At 42.5% G+C, this 13,225-nt stretch overlaps 2 protein-coding genes across 6 annotated transcripts in view; one reads left to right on the top strand and one right to left on the bottom strand.

The window, feature by feature from the left end:
- Positions 1–3,569, top strand: part of kcnip1a (Kv channel interacting protein 1 a) — a 47,103-nt gene extending 43,534 nt beyond the window's left edge. For all 5 annotated transcript variants that reach the window (XM_075481442.1, XM_075481447.1, XM_075481443.1 and 2 more), the window contains exons 3-8: positions 683–752; positions 847–917; positions 1,024–1,131; positions 1,216–1,320; positions 1,578–1,640; positions 2,014–3,569. In XM_075481442.1, the coding sequence (XP_075337557.1) occupies positions 683–752; positions 847–917; positions 1,024–1,131; positions 1,216–1,320; positions 1,578–1,640; positions 2,014–2,061 (465 nt within the window). In that variant the 3' untranslated portion in view covers positions 2,062–3,569. The remainder of the gene's footprint in view (positions 1–682; positions 753–846; positions 918–1,023; positions 1,132–1,215; positions 1,321–1,577; positions 1,641–2,013) is intronic.
- A 1,135-nt stretch (positions 3,570–4,704) lies between these two features.
- tlx3a (T cell leukemia homeobox 3a) lies at positions 4,705–7,194 on the bottom strand. Its single transcript, XM_075480658.1, has 3 exons — positions 6,768–7,194; positions 5,635–5,872; positions 4,705–4,888 (listed from the first exon to the last, which is right to left on the bottom strand). Exons 1-3 carry the CDS (start codon positions 7,192–7,194, stop codon positions 4,705–4,707), a joined length of 849 nt encoding a protein of 282 aa, XP_075336773.1.
- Positions 7,195–13,225: the final 6,031 nt, after the last annotated feature.

Raw genomic sequence — 13,225 nt, 5'->3', positions numbered from 1 at the left:
ATTTTCATGTTTAAATATTGGGTTTTAAAAGTCACAAACTCTTTTTTTATTTACATTTTGAATCGAAATGAGCACTATTTGTATTTAAACTGCAGACAAATTGCTTTAAGTAGCATTGAATTTAAATTGGAGGGTTTGACATTAACAAAAAGAAATCATGTAAATATTTCAGCTGCAAGTCCATATATGGTCTATGGACGACATTTTACTGATAGTTGTATCATCTGTAATTGCTGCATACTCTGTAGCTCTATCTTGTGGTTAAATATAAAATAACTAGACTAATAGAAGAAACCAACATTTCAGATCATGCCTTTAGATCATTTTTCTACATAATGAATATGTTTTAGGTTGTCAAAAAAAGAAAGAAAAAGAACTAATTGAATCACTGACAGGTGGATAATTTAGACTAAAGCTCCCTACAAAAACTCAAACCCAGGAGAATGGGTGAGAAATTGCAACTTCGGCTTAGAAATAAGAGTTGGCAATATTCATATCTACAAAGTGAAATTTGGCTGTTTCATTTTTTAGCTTTTAGGCAACACCCGCTGTGATAGTTTGACTGACTGATTCCATCACAGTTTGCATCTGTTGAACCCTCCACCAGACACCTATCAGACCCGCTCCTGATGCAGGCCCGTCTTGTTTTCACACTCTTTTTTGTGTCGTTCTGTATTTTCAGGAGTGTCCAAGTGGCATCGTAAACGAGGATACCTTCAAGCAAATTTACTCGCAGTTCTTCCCACATGGAGGTGAAGTGTGTGTGTGTGTGTGTGTGTGTGTTTTCTTTGTCTCTGTATCTACTCTACCCAGTAAGTAAACTGGTCTCTTCCTCTGCTGCTGTAGATGCCAGCACCTACGCACACTACCTGTTCAATGCATTCGACGCAGGGCACACAGGATCCATAAAGTTCGAGGTTTGATTTCATCTAAAGTCCCTTTTCCACCTCTCTGCCTGCCGATACTCACCCCTCTTCTACGTTTTGCAGTTTGTCACTCTTACTTAGTTTCTCTGTTCATCAGGACTTTGTGACAGCTCTGTCCACCCTGCTGAGGGGTTCTGTTACAGAGAAGCTCCAGTGGACCTTTAACCTCTACGACATCAACAGAGATGGATACATCAACAAAGAGGTTTGTGTTGCCCCCTCCCCCTCTACTGTAGGGTTTTATTACTCAGGACTCACTGGGTCTGTGTGTCTCTGTTCTGTTTCACAGGAGATGACTGACATCGTCAGGGCCATATATGACATGATGGGGAAGTACACCTACCCTGTCTTAAAAACTGATGCTCCCAAACAGCATGTGGATGCCTTCTTTCAGGTACCAACGCCCGATTCCTTTATTTACATCTGATAAACTGCTCACAAACACCAAGGACTCACTGAACAAGGCTGCATCATTTAAACACAGCATACTTTGTATATCTGGTAGCTACAACGGCACAAAAAAACGAGTCTGTCAGCATGAGCAGTGGCAAACTTAACATCTCACAGATTAGTGTGTATTCCAGGGTTTTTTTCACAAACTGCATGTCTTTAATATTTAATATTTGACAATGTGTGTGCATCTGCCCACAGAAAATGGACAAAAACAGAGATGGTGTGGTCACTCTCGATGAATTCATCTTCTCTTGTCAAGAGGTACAGTATTTTTTCCTATTCAAACATGACAATCCGTATTACTTTCATGAATAACTATGATGGCTGAATACAACAGAGCAGAGTCATTGCAGATGTTATTTGCACCACCTAAACTGACAAGTCAAAGAAAAAAGAAAGATTAAAAAAGGACAAATATCACCAACCATTAAAGGCCTCCCACCTTTGCAAGTCTCACTGTCATCGCTATTAATTATGCTCTTTGCTATGTTCTTTATCAGTGTTCTTGTCTTCAGTGAGATCATTAAGATTTTATTACCTTTTACTGCCCCCTAGTGGCCAGTGAAATGAATTAAAGGGTGATTGTTGGAGGACTTTCTCCTCACAGCCAGCTTCTTAATTTCTTTTGGCACAGGATGAAAACATCATGAGGTCTCTACAGCTCTTTGAAAACGTCATCTAAACAACAAACAAGAGGGCGATGGAGCAACAGATGAAAACACAGCGCGAGAGAAGGAAGATGGGGAGGATGAGAGATGAACAAGAATTTGCAAGAAAAAATGGGAAGAGCTTAACTTGTGTGAGAAGGGAAACAAGTAGCTAAAAATTGCCATTTTGGGCATGACAGTGTGCCACAGAACCGCATGAGAGGCCTCTTAGTGTAACAAATATGGTGACAAACTCTCTGGTTTCAGAAAGCGTTCTTCAGACAAAATGTGATCGTTCTGTGACTGTCAGCCTCGTCTGTGTCTCCTTCGTTTGTTGCTGTTGTGACAGTTACCGTCCTCCTGGACTGTGTGCGCCTCATTCCACTGTGTGAATATACTGCCCCTCCCTCATTTGGTATGGTGTTTTAGGCAAGAACGGTTCTTAAAAGCCTGTGAAATCAACTGACAGCACACCTTGCTCACTCGCGGCTCAGATTAATAGCCGTTTTCATTATGAATTCCTGTGTCACTGCAAGAAAATGAGAAAGGAGCAGTTTTGTTAAGCATGCAGGACAGTTGCCCACAGCACAATAGTGCATCGGTGCCCTGTGGACTTGGTGGCGATATACTCATGCTAAATGCTTACAAGTAAGAATCCAGGCCTGTGTGTGGCATCCCTCCTGTTTTCAGACTAAACTCAGACACAAGCCTGACACTCTTCTTAAGTTCTGCTGTGTGTTTGTGTGTATTCGTCAGTGTTTGAAGGTTTCAACGCCTTGAGTGTACTGTAGATATTTATCTGCCGTTTTCGTGTGGTCTCCTTTCACCTCTCTGAGATAATGTGCGTCTGTCGGATACCTGTCTGTCCCTCTGTCTGTCCCTCTGTCTGTTTGGAGGCGACTCTGTAATCATGACATTAATAGTTCAATAAAGAACCCATTTTCTGGCATAAAGAGAGGGAACGATACAGGCATTTGCATGCGTTTGTCTATGTGTCCTGATGTAAAGGTCCTGCTTGGCTCAATATTTATTTCTGGCATGTAGTTTCATCTTGTGGATGCTGAAATGATGACTGTGTTTTTGCCCGAGAGGAGAGTTTCGTTCTCAGCTCTGCCTGTTTAAAAATGTTGACAAAGAGCGACCAACATTTCACTGTGAGGGGAAGACGCTGGGAGGAAGGAAGGTGAACGGAGACAAAGATCTGAGAATAACACTGAAGATGATGACCTTAACACTGATTCTGGAGGAATGGAAGCCATGTTTCAAACAAGAGCCATCATTCTGAAGATCAAGTTAGACTATATAATAAGAATTTGCTTTCGCTCACTGTGCTGCCAATAGTGTCATAGAAATTAGATGCAAAATGTACCCAGACATGTACTCCCTGATAGACTGGCCGACAGATGGACAGGCATACAGACAGACACTTAAAACTGTCAAAATTAGAATTATGTGTGTGTTGAGATATTGTATAAAATCATTATATTTATCAATGAACTTTTCAAGAAATAAATCCAGCTGATGTCTGCTGTTTTTTTCCTCACTCCACACGTTCTTCTCGTTTGTACATCATCATAACAGCGAGTTAAAAAACCTATGAATATTTTTTTTCTTTCTTTTTTTTTCCCCATGGTGCGTCAGAAAGAGCATGAGCAAAGAGAGTCACAACAACATTTTATACTGGTATTTACACATGTACAGTGAAAGTACAAAAAGAGTTTGTGCCTGCGTTTAAAAACCAACAAATAAAGCAATGGGAATATGAAAAGACTTCACCACCATCACTGAACATGCATCACTCCTTTTATTACCCAACTGTTTCATATTTCTCTTTCTTCACCTCACTGAGCTGGATGCCCGCTTCTCTTTTATTACTGCTCAAAATAGCATTTCCCCCCATATTGCAACACTTGGGGAAACATTTTGTGGGGGCAAAGTGGTGCACCATTTCTACGTGCAGGCGATTGTTGGATGCATGAATATTCTTTAAAAATGAGTTCTGAGCACCAGAGCAAATAAATAATACCCCCCCCCCCCCCAGCCTTTTTCTCATTTTTAAGACATTTTGTATTTTGCAGAGCAGATGTATTAATTTAAATCTTATCGACACGTTTTGATGCATGTTCTCTGCAGTATATGTGTTAAAGTGTAGGCCTTGCTTTTATGTGTTTTTATTTAGTCGGTGACTAAATAAATCCTCCCTTCCTTTACAAAACTGTGGCCGAGTGCAGCACAGTCAGCTTCAGAATAAAGAGAGAAAGACACCTTCACTAGAACACAAAATCTTGTGTTTGACTTTGCAGATTCCTTTACATCCTTCAGGTATACAGCATAAAGTACATTGATTCCCCCCCTCTTATTCTAATAAACAGAATAAGTACAAGCATGAGAGGACAAAGACAGTGACGATAAGTTTTAATGGCAAGTCCTTTTCAGCTCCTTTTTAAATTTGCAAACTTTTCCAAGCAGTTTCCACGTACAGGGCTGCAGAAACAGTCCATCTAAGTCTCTCCCAATAAACGCACATCACTCACCACAGCCTTATGTCCAGTTCCAAAACCATCGGATCAAATGGGTGTGACCCAACCTCGGTTTTTATGGTCACACTTTTTTTTTCTCTCTCTCTCCCTCTCTAAAATATTTCCCACCGTCCTCATTGAATCGATCCATCGTGTTCCTTATTCCCTTTCCTCGGCCCACGGCTGGAGGTTCTGCAGGGCGTACAGGGAGGAGTTGTGGGCGCACAGTGGATCCGACACCGCTGATTCGCTGAGGGACTTCTGGAGGGCGGACTGCTGCAGCTGCAGGATGAGGCGATTGGCCTGTTGACGCTCCGCCTCCCTCTCCTCGGCTGTCTGTCTCCTAAAAGACGACATGAGGGAAATTAAACATTTAGAAATCAACTAAATATGAGGTTACATGTTAAAGAACCTTCCCCCACGCCACATGGAAAAAAAAACAAAACAAACACACACACGTCCGCTCCATGTGCAGCATAAAGAAGCAGTTTGATGTTTGTAGGATTACAAGATGCCAAAAATGAGAGAAGACCTGTTTTAAGCATACAAATGTACAAAATAAAGACGGTCTGTGATGTTTGAGAAAGCCTTCATTTTAGAGTTTTTTTTTTTTTCCATTTAGAATTTTAGACTGGGCTGAAATTACACAAAGTGTGGTGTTTACGCCCCAAAAACAGTTTTTCAAAAACAACCTCTTTGCCCTGTAGCACGTGAGAAAATACACACACACATAGAAAATAATTCAGATAAATAAATGCATAAAGACAATGTGGCTTCAGATTTGATCAAATAAAGTTTACTTATTTAGTATATAGCCTACATATATAAATATATATGTGTGTGTGTGTGTGCGTGTATGTATGTATGTATGTGTGTATGAATGTGTGTGTATTTATTTATTTTTTTCTTTTTAATTTGATGTTGTTCCGTGTCGAGGGGGTCAACTAACAGGAAATCACGTGGTTGGTCTTCTTTCCAGGAGGAAAGTTTAATTTTTGAAAAGGTCCTGTGCTGCCTGGCTCTGGCTTCTCTTGTGGTGAAACATGTTGGAATGCAGGTGCAAATTTGAACACAGTCTTTCATACCAACCTCCACTTGGTCCTGCGGTTCTGAAACCAGGTTTTGACCTGTGCGTCTGTCATCTTCAGGCTCTTGGCCAGGGCTGCCCGCTCGGCGCTGGCCAGGTACTTCTGCCGGTGGAAGCGTTTCTCCAGCTCGCAGATCTGAACTCTGGAAAAGGAGGTCCGGGGCTTTTTCCGTTTCGGAGGAGTCCGGTTCTGGTAAGGGTGTCCTATCCGCCGCGTAACTGCGAACGGCACCAGAGCGGCTGCAGGGAGGAAACACTCTGGTGAGTCGTAGATTTTAGACAACGCCGAGCAGATTGATTCACTGCTCACACTGAGTGGAAATTTAAGGCCATTATCACTTACAGCTGCACTGTTATACAGCACTTCCCTGTTTTGACTGAATCAGAAACTTGAGAAATCCTATATGCAATCTATTGTGTGACATGAGTCTGACCAAAGTACGCTATTTGAAACAGTACAGTTATAAAAACTAAATAAATAGAAATTCTTAAACTTGTTTGGACTTTTAACAGTTGATTTCTGCACCATTAATTCCAGAGATGACAGCAGGCCTTTAGGCCTATTTCCAACACCATCACATAAATTATTTCCCTGTGATTAAAAAAAGAAAAAGAAAAAAGGGGGCTATTAATCTTCCTTGAGACGGGCCTTTACATTCTTTGTGTAATAAAATGTTTTACATCAACTTTAAACGCTTCATCTGCACCTCTGTTGCAGGGAATTCTGACATTTTGTTAATATATTATCCAATAAATAATTGTACAGCATATTAATAATATTTCTATACATTTTCGAGCAAATTTTTGAAACTTTCTTTTTTCCCATCTTTATGATTTAGGAATTGAAAAAGAAACTCTTAAAACACGATGCAAATCTGTAAAACCGTGACCTTTGCTGATACTATCTAAGTGTCGATGAGGATATTACTTTATCTAAAAATAATATACAAATTATTATAGCCTAATGTCTTTTCTGCCACTTTAAACAATTTCTGTGATTGACGAGAAAGTCTTTCATTTGACCGTGAAAAGCCAGGTGTGTGTTATTTTAATGTTTGAGAAGTGGTTCTATTTTTGTTTCCAACATGATCAAATATTTATGAGGGGAACTCATTTGGTGTACCAACTGGCCTACCTGATATTCTGTCCTTAGCGAACCTGTTTCCTATCCAGGGAAAGCACAGCCCTCCAAACCCAGGAACAGCACTCTGGACCGGGGTCGGGGGTCCCGGGGCTGTCACGGGTCTGTGAGCCGGGACTCGTATCACTCCCCGACTGCCCAGACTCCTGCTCTCTCCGTACGAACCTGAAGCCTCCACCGGAGGCATTATGCCGGAGAGCGAAATAGACAGCGCGGTGTACGAGGGCGCGTTGGTCCCTGTCGGGCTTCCTAAGCTGTAATAAGCGTCCCCGCTGCTTAAATCTGATCCACTTTGCCTTCCAGGCGTGCGCCCATTCTCCGGTTCAGAGCCGGCTCCCAGAATCTGGTCGATGCCGAAGCTGATGGGCTCGTGATGGGACGGTTTTGGAGGAGGGCTCGGCGCGCTGGGTGCTTGCTCCATCCCTCGCTCTGCCGATAAAAGGGTGAGAAAACTAAAGAAGATGTTCTCAGGGGGGGGGGAATTCACGGGAGGGTCAAACTGCACCAAAAGTCATTAACAGAAGTGTCTCCATCGCTGTCCACCTACAAGTCCAGGATCCAGCGTGTCCTCGTTGTCTCTAACAGGCCTCTTCCAGAGGACTGGGTCCTCTCTGCATGCTGTGGTGAAAGTTTGATGGGCGTTTGGAGAGATGTGACGCTCTGTCCTCCTCTCAGCGCGTCAAAACGCTTCGTCTAGCAGTTCCGTCCTCCTCCATCCCTCTTCACCTTTCATTGGCTGGCACCGGGATGACTGATTGAATGTCACTGGGGGTAGGCCCACGATTTGGCACAATAATCAAGATTTCCCATAACCACGAATGTCAGCGTGTTATATATATATATGGTAAGATATGGCATCTCCAAGCTGTCTAAGTGAGTCAGAGTTTAATTTATTGTTTTTCCGCAGTTCTAATAGATAGTACATGGCTTTGACGCCATGGACGTTTGTATGGCATATGGAAAAACAAACAAACAAACAAACAAAAAACAGCCAGGCAAAGAGAACCGTGTTCTCTCTCATTTTAGCCCAATTAGGCTTTTTCAGGTATGTCAGTGTTATGTGGATTTACAAATTTTATAGGGTAATAACACCAGATGGAAAAAACTTCACAAACGTTTGAATCTGAATTGATACCTGTCCCCAAACCCACTTTTCAGGCGAGACACAGAGTGCACCTCATTTGTCTCCTCGCTGTCTCTGAAATCTCTTCAGTATGCATTATTTGACACATGTGGAATGTTGTGAATAATAAGCTGACCAGAAAACTGGCTGAGAGCTATATGGCAGTGCTTTACAACATAAAGACTATTCCTGGTGGGTACAAATGTCCCACTCAGTTTACACATTCAACTGTAAATCCTGAATTTCATTTGAGCCATTTTTTTTCTTTTATATTTATTTCGACATTTGATGTTAAACTGTTAAAATGTCGGACTTCGAAGTAGAAAGTAATGAATGTGTTGGTGTTTTTAGTGCGTCACAAGTTGAACAATCTCAATCAAACTCAGGAGAAATTTCATGTTGTTGTTGTTTGATCTAGTTATAGACAAAAATGTCAAAACTTTCACTTTATAATCTTTTATCAATACTTGATTAAATGAATGTGAGATTTTCAGAGCAGAATTAACAGTTGCGTAATTACGCACATCTAATCCCTGATATGACAGCCACCACGTCGCTGTCGAAAAGAAAAGGCCAGCAGCCGAATTGAGCACTGGCAGTAACACTAGCACCTATTGAGCTTGGCAAAGCCTTACGTGGTCTTATTTGTTCCTGGTAGCCAGTGCCACATTAAATGACCTGACAAGGGAAAGCCACGGGCTACTTCAGATAAAGTGTCCGGGCTCTGGAAGCAACTAACCGCTCAGATTCAATGTAACAGGCGCCCAAAGTGACCGGGTAATCTCATTTTCACTAACTTGTCTCATGGACAGACAAATGCGCGTCGGCCTGGGATGCGGCAGGTGGCTTTTTAGGCTATCACATTACAGTACTTTAACAAACTATCAGCCAACACATTCACTGAATGACAGCGGGCTTTGTATTAGTTGGATTTTACCCGGAATTTCGATTGATCAGGGAGGTATTTTGAATTGTGAACTGTTAATCATACAATACTTATTTTATTTGGGTAATTCTTTATACTTTTAGGTGGAGTATTTGCCGTTTTTTTTCAGCAAATTTGTGTTTTTGTAAGCACAATAAAATGTTTAAGAAACTACGTCAGATTTATAAAGGCTACATACTGAAAAAACTGCACGAACAATTGCGATAAATCCCATTTTGATTGTTGGGTTTTAAAGTGTGAGATCACATTGTACACATTCAAATGGGAATGCAAAGATACTGAGATGGGGGTAAATATATGTTTTAAAAATGATCCACATCTCGCCGTTCACAATAAGCAGTTATGAAGCAATATGACAAGGCCCGAGGTGTTTGTTTGGCAATATGGACGGACTCGGAGTGTTGGCCGGCTCCCCCTGCCATATGTGAGCTCACCGGTGGCTTTTGATGGGGGAGAATTGGTCTGTTATAGCTGTCATCATTTCAGACATTTTTATGTTTCTCTTGATGACATTTGCAAAAACAATTCCCTCGTGGTGATGGTGGAATTGCTGTATAAAAAAACGAAAACACATGTTCGTTTTAATTTAATTGCGCATCCATTTTTTTTTTAAATCATGACTCACACCTAAACTCGAATATCTGTTGAATAAGTGCATTGAAAATAATATTTACTCAATTTGAGTGACGGCAGTTCCTTCAGTCTGCACCGAGCAGAAGGGGTCCCACTCCTTGTAGAGGTGGGGTGTTAGTAATCTGGTGTAATCCTCTGATTATGAGTGATTATGACACATTAGATCTGACCTACGAGGATACCACCGTGACACTGGTTTGCCAAAGAGAAGCCCCACAGCCCGCCTCCTGTCAGCTTTTAGGAATTTACTGTTGTTGAGGACACTGTCGGACCTTTTCGTTGCCTCAGAAAAGGTGGGGCAAATGATAATTGATGCCAAACGTCTCTCTGAAATAGCAGCCTTGAGGTCATCTCATTTAGAGCAAAATATTTCGTTTAAACCTGCAGCCCTCCATGAAACAAGTAAAGATGTGGGCTACATCAATCCTCGTTTCTTTCCCACAGGCAATATAAAAGCTGACACCCTGATTCCAAAAGTCCAAAAAGAAACGACAACAAAAGAGTGAAAGAGTGCGATTTGTTTGAGAAATTACCGCTTGATCTGCATAATCGGGGGGTTCTGGGCTGCGGCTCGGTACCCGGGGGCTGCGTTTTTATTGCGCGTCTCTTCGCCGTTATCAATTTCAGCAGCGCGCCTGACTTTTTAAAAGGGGGACGAGGCCGGCTGCCTCTGAATAATGAATGACACGCTTTTATATTGTCGCTAAAGTGCCCGTGATGTTACAATATGAAAAGGCAGCGGTAAGTAATAGTGCATTTAAAGGGGATGTAGTGTATTATTATGATGTAAAAGAGAAGGAGGGAGAGGGAGATGAGTGGAGTGCGGCACCCAGAGAAAGACAGAGATTGTTTTATTACAATAAGAGGAGATGAGTTTGCCTCGCAGCGAAATGGGGACCAGTTAATGAAACTTTACCGCAGCTAACGATTTCCCCTCCCTCGCTCCAAAAACCCGCCCTTATGAAATATTTAAACTATTTAATATAGGTGGTATTAAGCTGAAAGACACTCTCATCGGCCATCTGACAGCATTTACAAGCCTGCAGATTTTTTTAAAAGTTGGCTAAACAAAGCTTTACAGCCCGCTCTCCCCTCAACTGGCATACAGCAGAAGTCTCGTATAAATCGTGCTTACATCGAGCGCAATATCGTGAAAACGTGTCTTCCTCTTTGGAGACTTGATTTAGTCTAATATACACTTTCCTCCATGCATCTTTTCTCACGCAGATGGAGCATTTTCCAGGCTTCTCCCATCAATATGAGCCTGTCTTTAACTGGGGGGGATTGCCTAGCATGGCCCCAATGTGGGGGTATAGTGTTTCATATTGACATGCTCTGTGGGATTGTTGGATGAGAAGAGAGCAATGGGATCCCCCATCAGGGTCCCGGACAGAGCAGTCATCATCCCTGGGCTGTCATTGGAGCAGTGCTCTGTAGCTGTGTGTGGACACAATTTATCTGACAGACACTTAAAAAGCAGATAAACCAAAAAATGTCACTGTAAATGTCACTTATATGGCCTTGTAGATATTAAAGGATTTTAATTAGCAGTTATTAAGGTTGTAATCCCTAAAGATTCTCTTTATTGGTAGAGAGGTATTTCATTTTTCACTAAAAGACAGATGTCAGCAGAAGTGTATCTAAATGTTCTAGCAGCAACATTTTGTCATTTTTTTTTGTGAACTTCTCGTGCACAAAAAAAGTCGCAAGCTTCTTTTTTTTGTGTTACTATTAACATTTAAAGGTTCCCTGATGTTTATTTGTTTCAGTGAACATAAGGAAGAAGATGCCTCGGCTCTGCGTGTGTGAGGGTAGACTATGTTAGCCTGTCTGATGGTTGAATGCATGGCTGCCTCTTCACGCTGGTTAGAAGTCGTGGAGGGAGGGAGAGGAGGAACAGAGTGAGAAAAGGAAGTAAGCAACCACACGGACATGAATTATAGGGATGGACGAGAGCAGAAACAGGATGGATGGACGGCTGAGATGGAAATGTGAGGGAAAGAGTTTAAGCATTAATGGGGATCATTTGGGGATGATGATAATTGAGCACATGGCTTGAGTTTAGACAAGAGGATTGTCTTTTCTTTGTGAGTGGGAGTTAACCTTTGATAGGAGTGCTGAAAAGTTTCTCTGCTTTTTAGTCGCTGATCACGAGCAGCTTTCAAAGAGGTCCCTTTGACAAAACTACTGATGTAATTTAATTAGTTTCTCGTGGCTTTAATGACTTATGACTGATTTATGTGTGCATATCTGAGAGTGTGCCAAGAAGGGTTTGAGTTTAAGAGCAGCTGAGTGCTCCTGAACGCCCCTGGTCATGGCGCTAATGTGTTAATTCATTACTGCTTGTAGTCAGCTGCATTGTGTCAGACCTGCGATTCCCGTCTCCCTCTGTCTGCGTCCCTCCACTTCATAAAAGCCGATTATGCTGCGTGTCGTCCTTTCTCTCCTGCCTCTTGACCTCCTCACCCCTCCTGTTGCCTGCCTGCGGGGCGCTCATGCAGGGGAGCAAGGGAGGGAGGGACGGAGGACCAGCTGCCACCAGCCATAGTGCTTTGGTTCCTGGCAGAGAGAGCTACTCCAGCCCCCTGCTTTGCTGGGCCTTCTGGCCCCTCAGGGTGGAGGGGGCCCACCAGCCTCATGCCACCAGCTCCACCTGTCTTGCCCCAGGCGTAGTGTGACCGATTAGCCACAGAGACATACACAGTCACACTTTTCAAAACTGGATGACCCTTAAATATGTCAGTAGCTTTGATGCCATTTAGCCTCTAAACTGTTTAAAAAGCTACTGAACTCATGCTGAAATGCAACAAAACACAAGCACCATTCCCCACATGCACACACACTGCAATACACCTCTCTGCACACACAGGCGGATGCACAGAGGCACTTTGCTGAGAGGCGTGAAAGAGCGAGAGCTAAGTGAGGCCACTCCAGAGCGCTATTCTCTATATTGATTTCCCATTATCAGACCCTTGGTCCCCGTGGAGTCATTAGTGCTGGGATCAAACAGACAGACAGAGAAGGAGACTAATACCAGTCACTTACACCAGAACGGGGAGATCACCTTACCTCCCTCAGGGTAGGAAGGCCAGAGAGGAGCAGAGGAGGAGAGGAAACAAGTAAAGTGGGGAGGGGGGATAGTGGACGGACGAGTGCAATGGGCTAACAGATGGAGACAGCAAATGTGCAGAAAGAGAGGAAGAGGAAAGAGGTGGGGTCTCACAGAGGAACAGTACACACTCTTTGATCACTTTATTTGACAGTTCTGTTGGGTCTTGTCTCCACTTTCTACTTTAGCTAAGCATTCAAAATTGTTTGAGTTGCCTTTGTTTAAAATTTTTATCCAACTTTTTTCAAATTTGGGACTTTTCTCTTTGTTCAACCTTCTATAATGTTGCCAATATACCTCCCCACCCTGTTCTCTGTCAATAATTTTACAGTAAAGATGCAGTGATGAATGGTTTTCATGTAGCCAGCAGCTGTCCCCACACCAGAGACACACACACACACACACACACACACACACACACACACACACACACACACACACAGATACACAAAGTGAAGGAGCGAAAGAGGAATATGAAATGTGAGATACTCATTTCGGTCCCTTCCTTCATAATTTCTGTGGATGTATTTATCCTCTGTGGAATCCGCAGGAACAATGAATTTGTAGTATGAATCAACACCATCAATCTTATTCACTTCTGCCTGCCAGTGAGACCTGGAAGTGGTGGTCAGGTTCCACAC

The sequence above is a fragment of the Odontesthes bonariensis genome, chromosome 13, assembly GCF_027942865.1.
Source record: "Odontesthes bonariensis isolate fOdoBon6 chromosome 13, fOdoBon6.hap1, whole genome shotgun sequence".
Taxonomy (NCBI): Eukaryota; Metazoa; Chordata; class Actinopteri; order Atheriniformes; family Atherinopsidae; genus Odontesthes; species Odontesthes bonariensis.
The sequence above is the reverse complement of the archived record's forward strand: the minus strand, read 5'-3'. Positions and strand labels throughout refer to the sequence as shown.

What these genes read in the sequence shown, in the direction of transcription:
- tlx3a (XM_075480658.1), bottom strand. Translation starts at nt 7,194, where the DNA reads ATGGAGCAAGCACCCAGCGCGCCGAGCCCTCCTCCAAAACCGTCCCAT. An exon ending in CGCTAAGGACAGAATATCAG is followed by an intron (nt 5,873 to 6,767) that starts GTAGGCCAGTTG and finishes TCCTCCCTGCAG; the next exon opens with CCGCTCTGGTGCCGTTCGCA. An exon ending in AACCGCAGGACCAAGTGGAG is followed by an intron (nt 4,889 to 5,634) that starts GTTGGTATGAAA and finishes GTCGTCTTTTAG; the next exon opens with GAGACAGACAGCCGAGGAGA.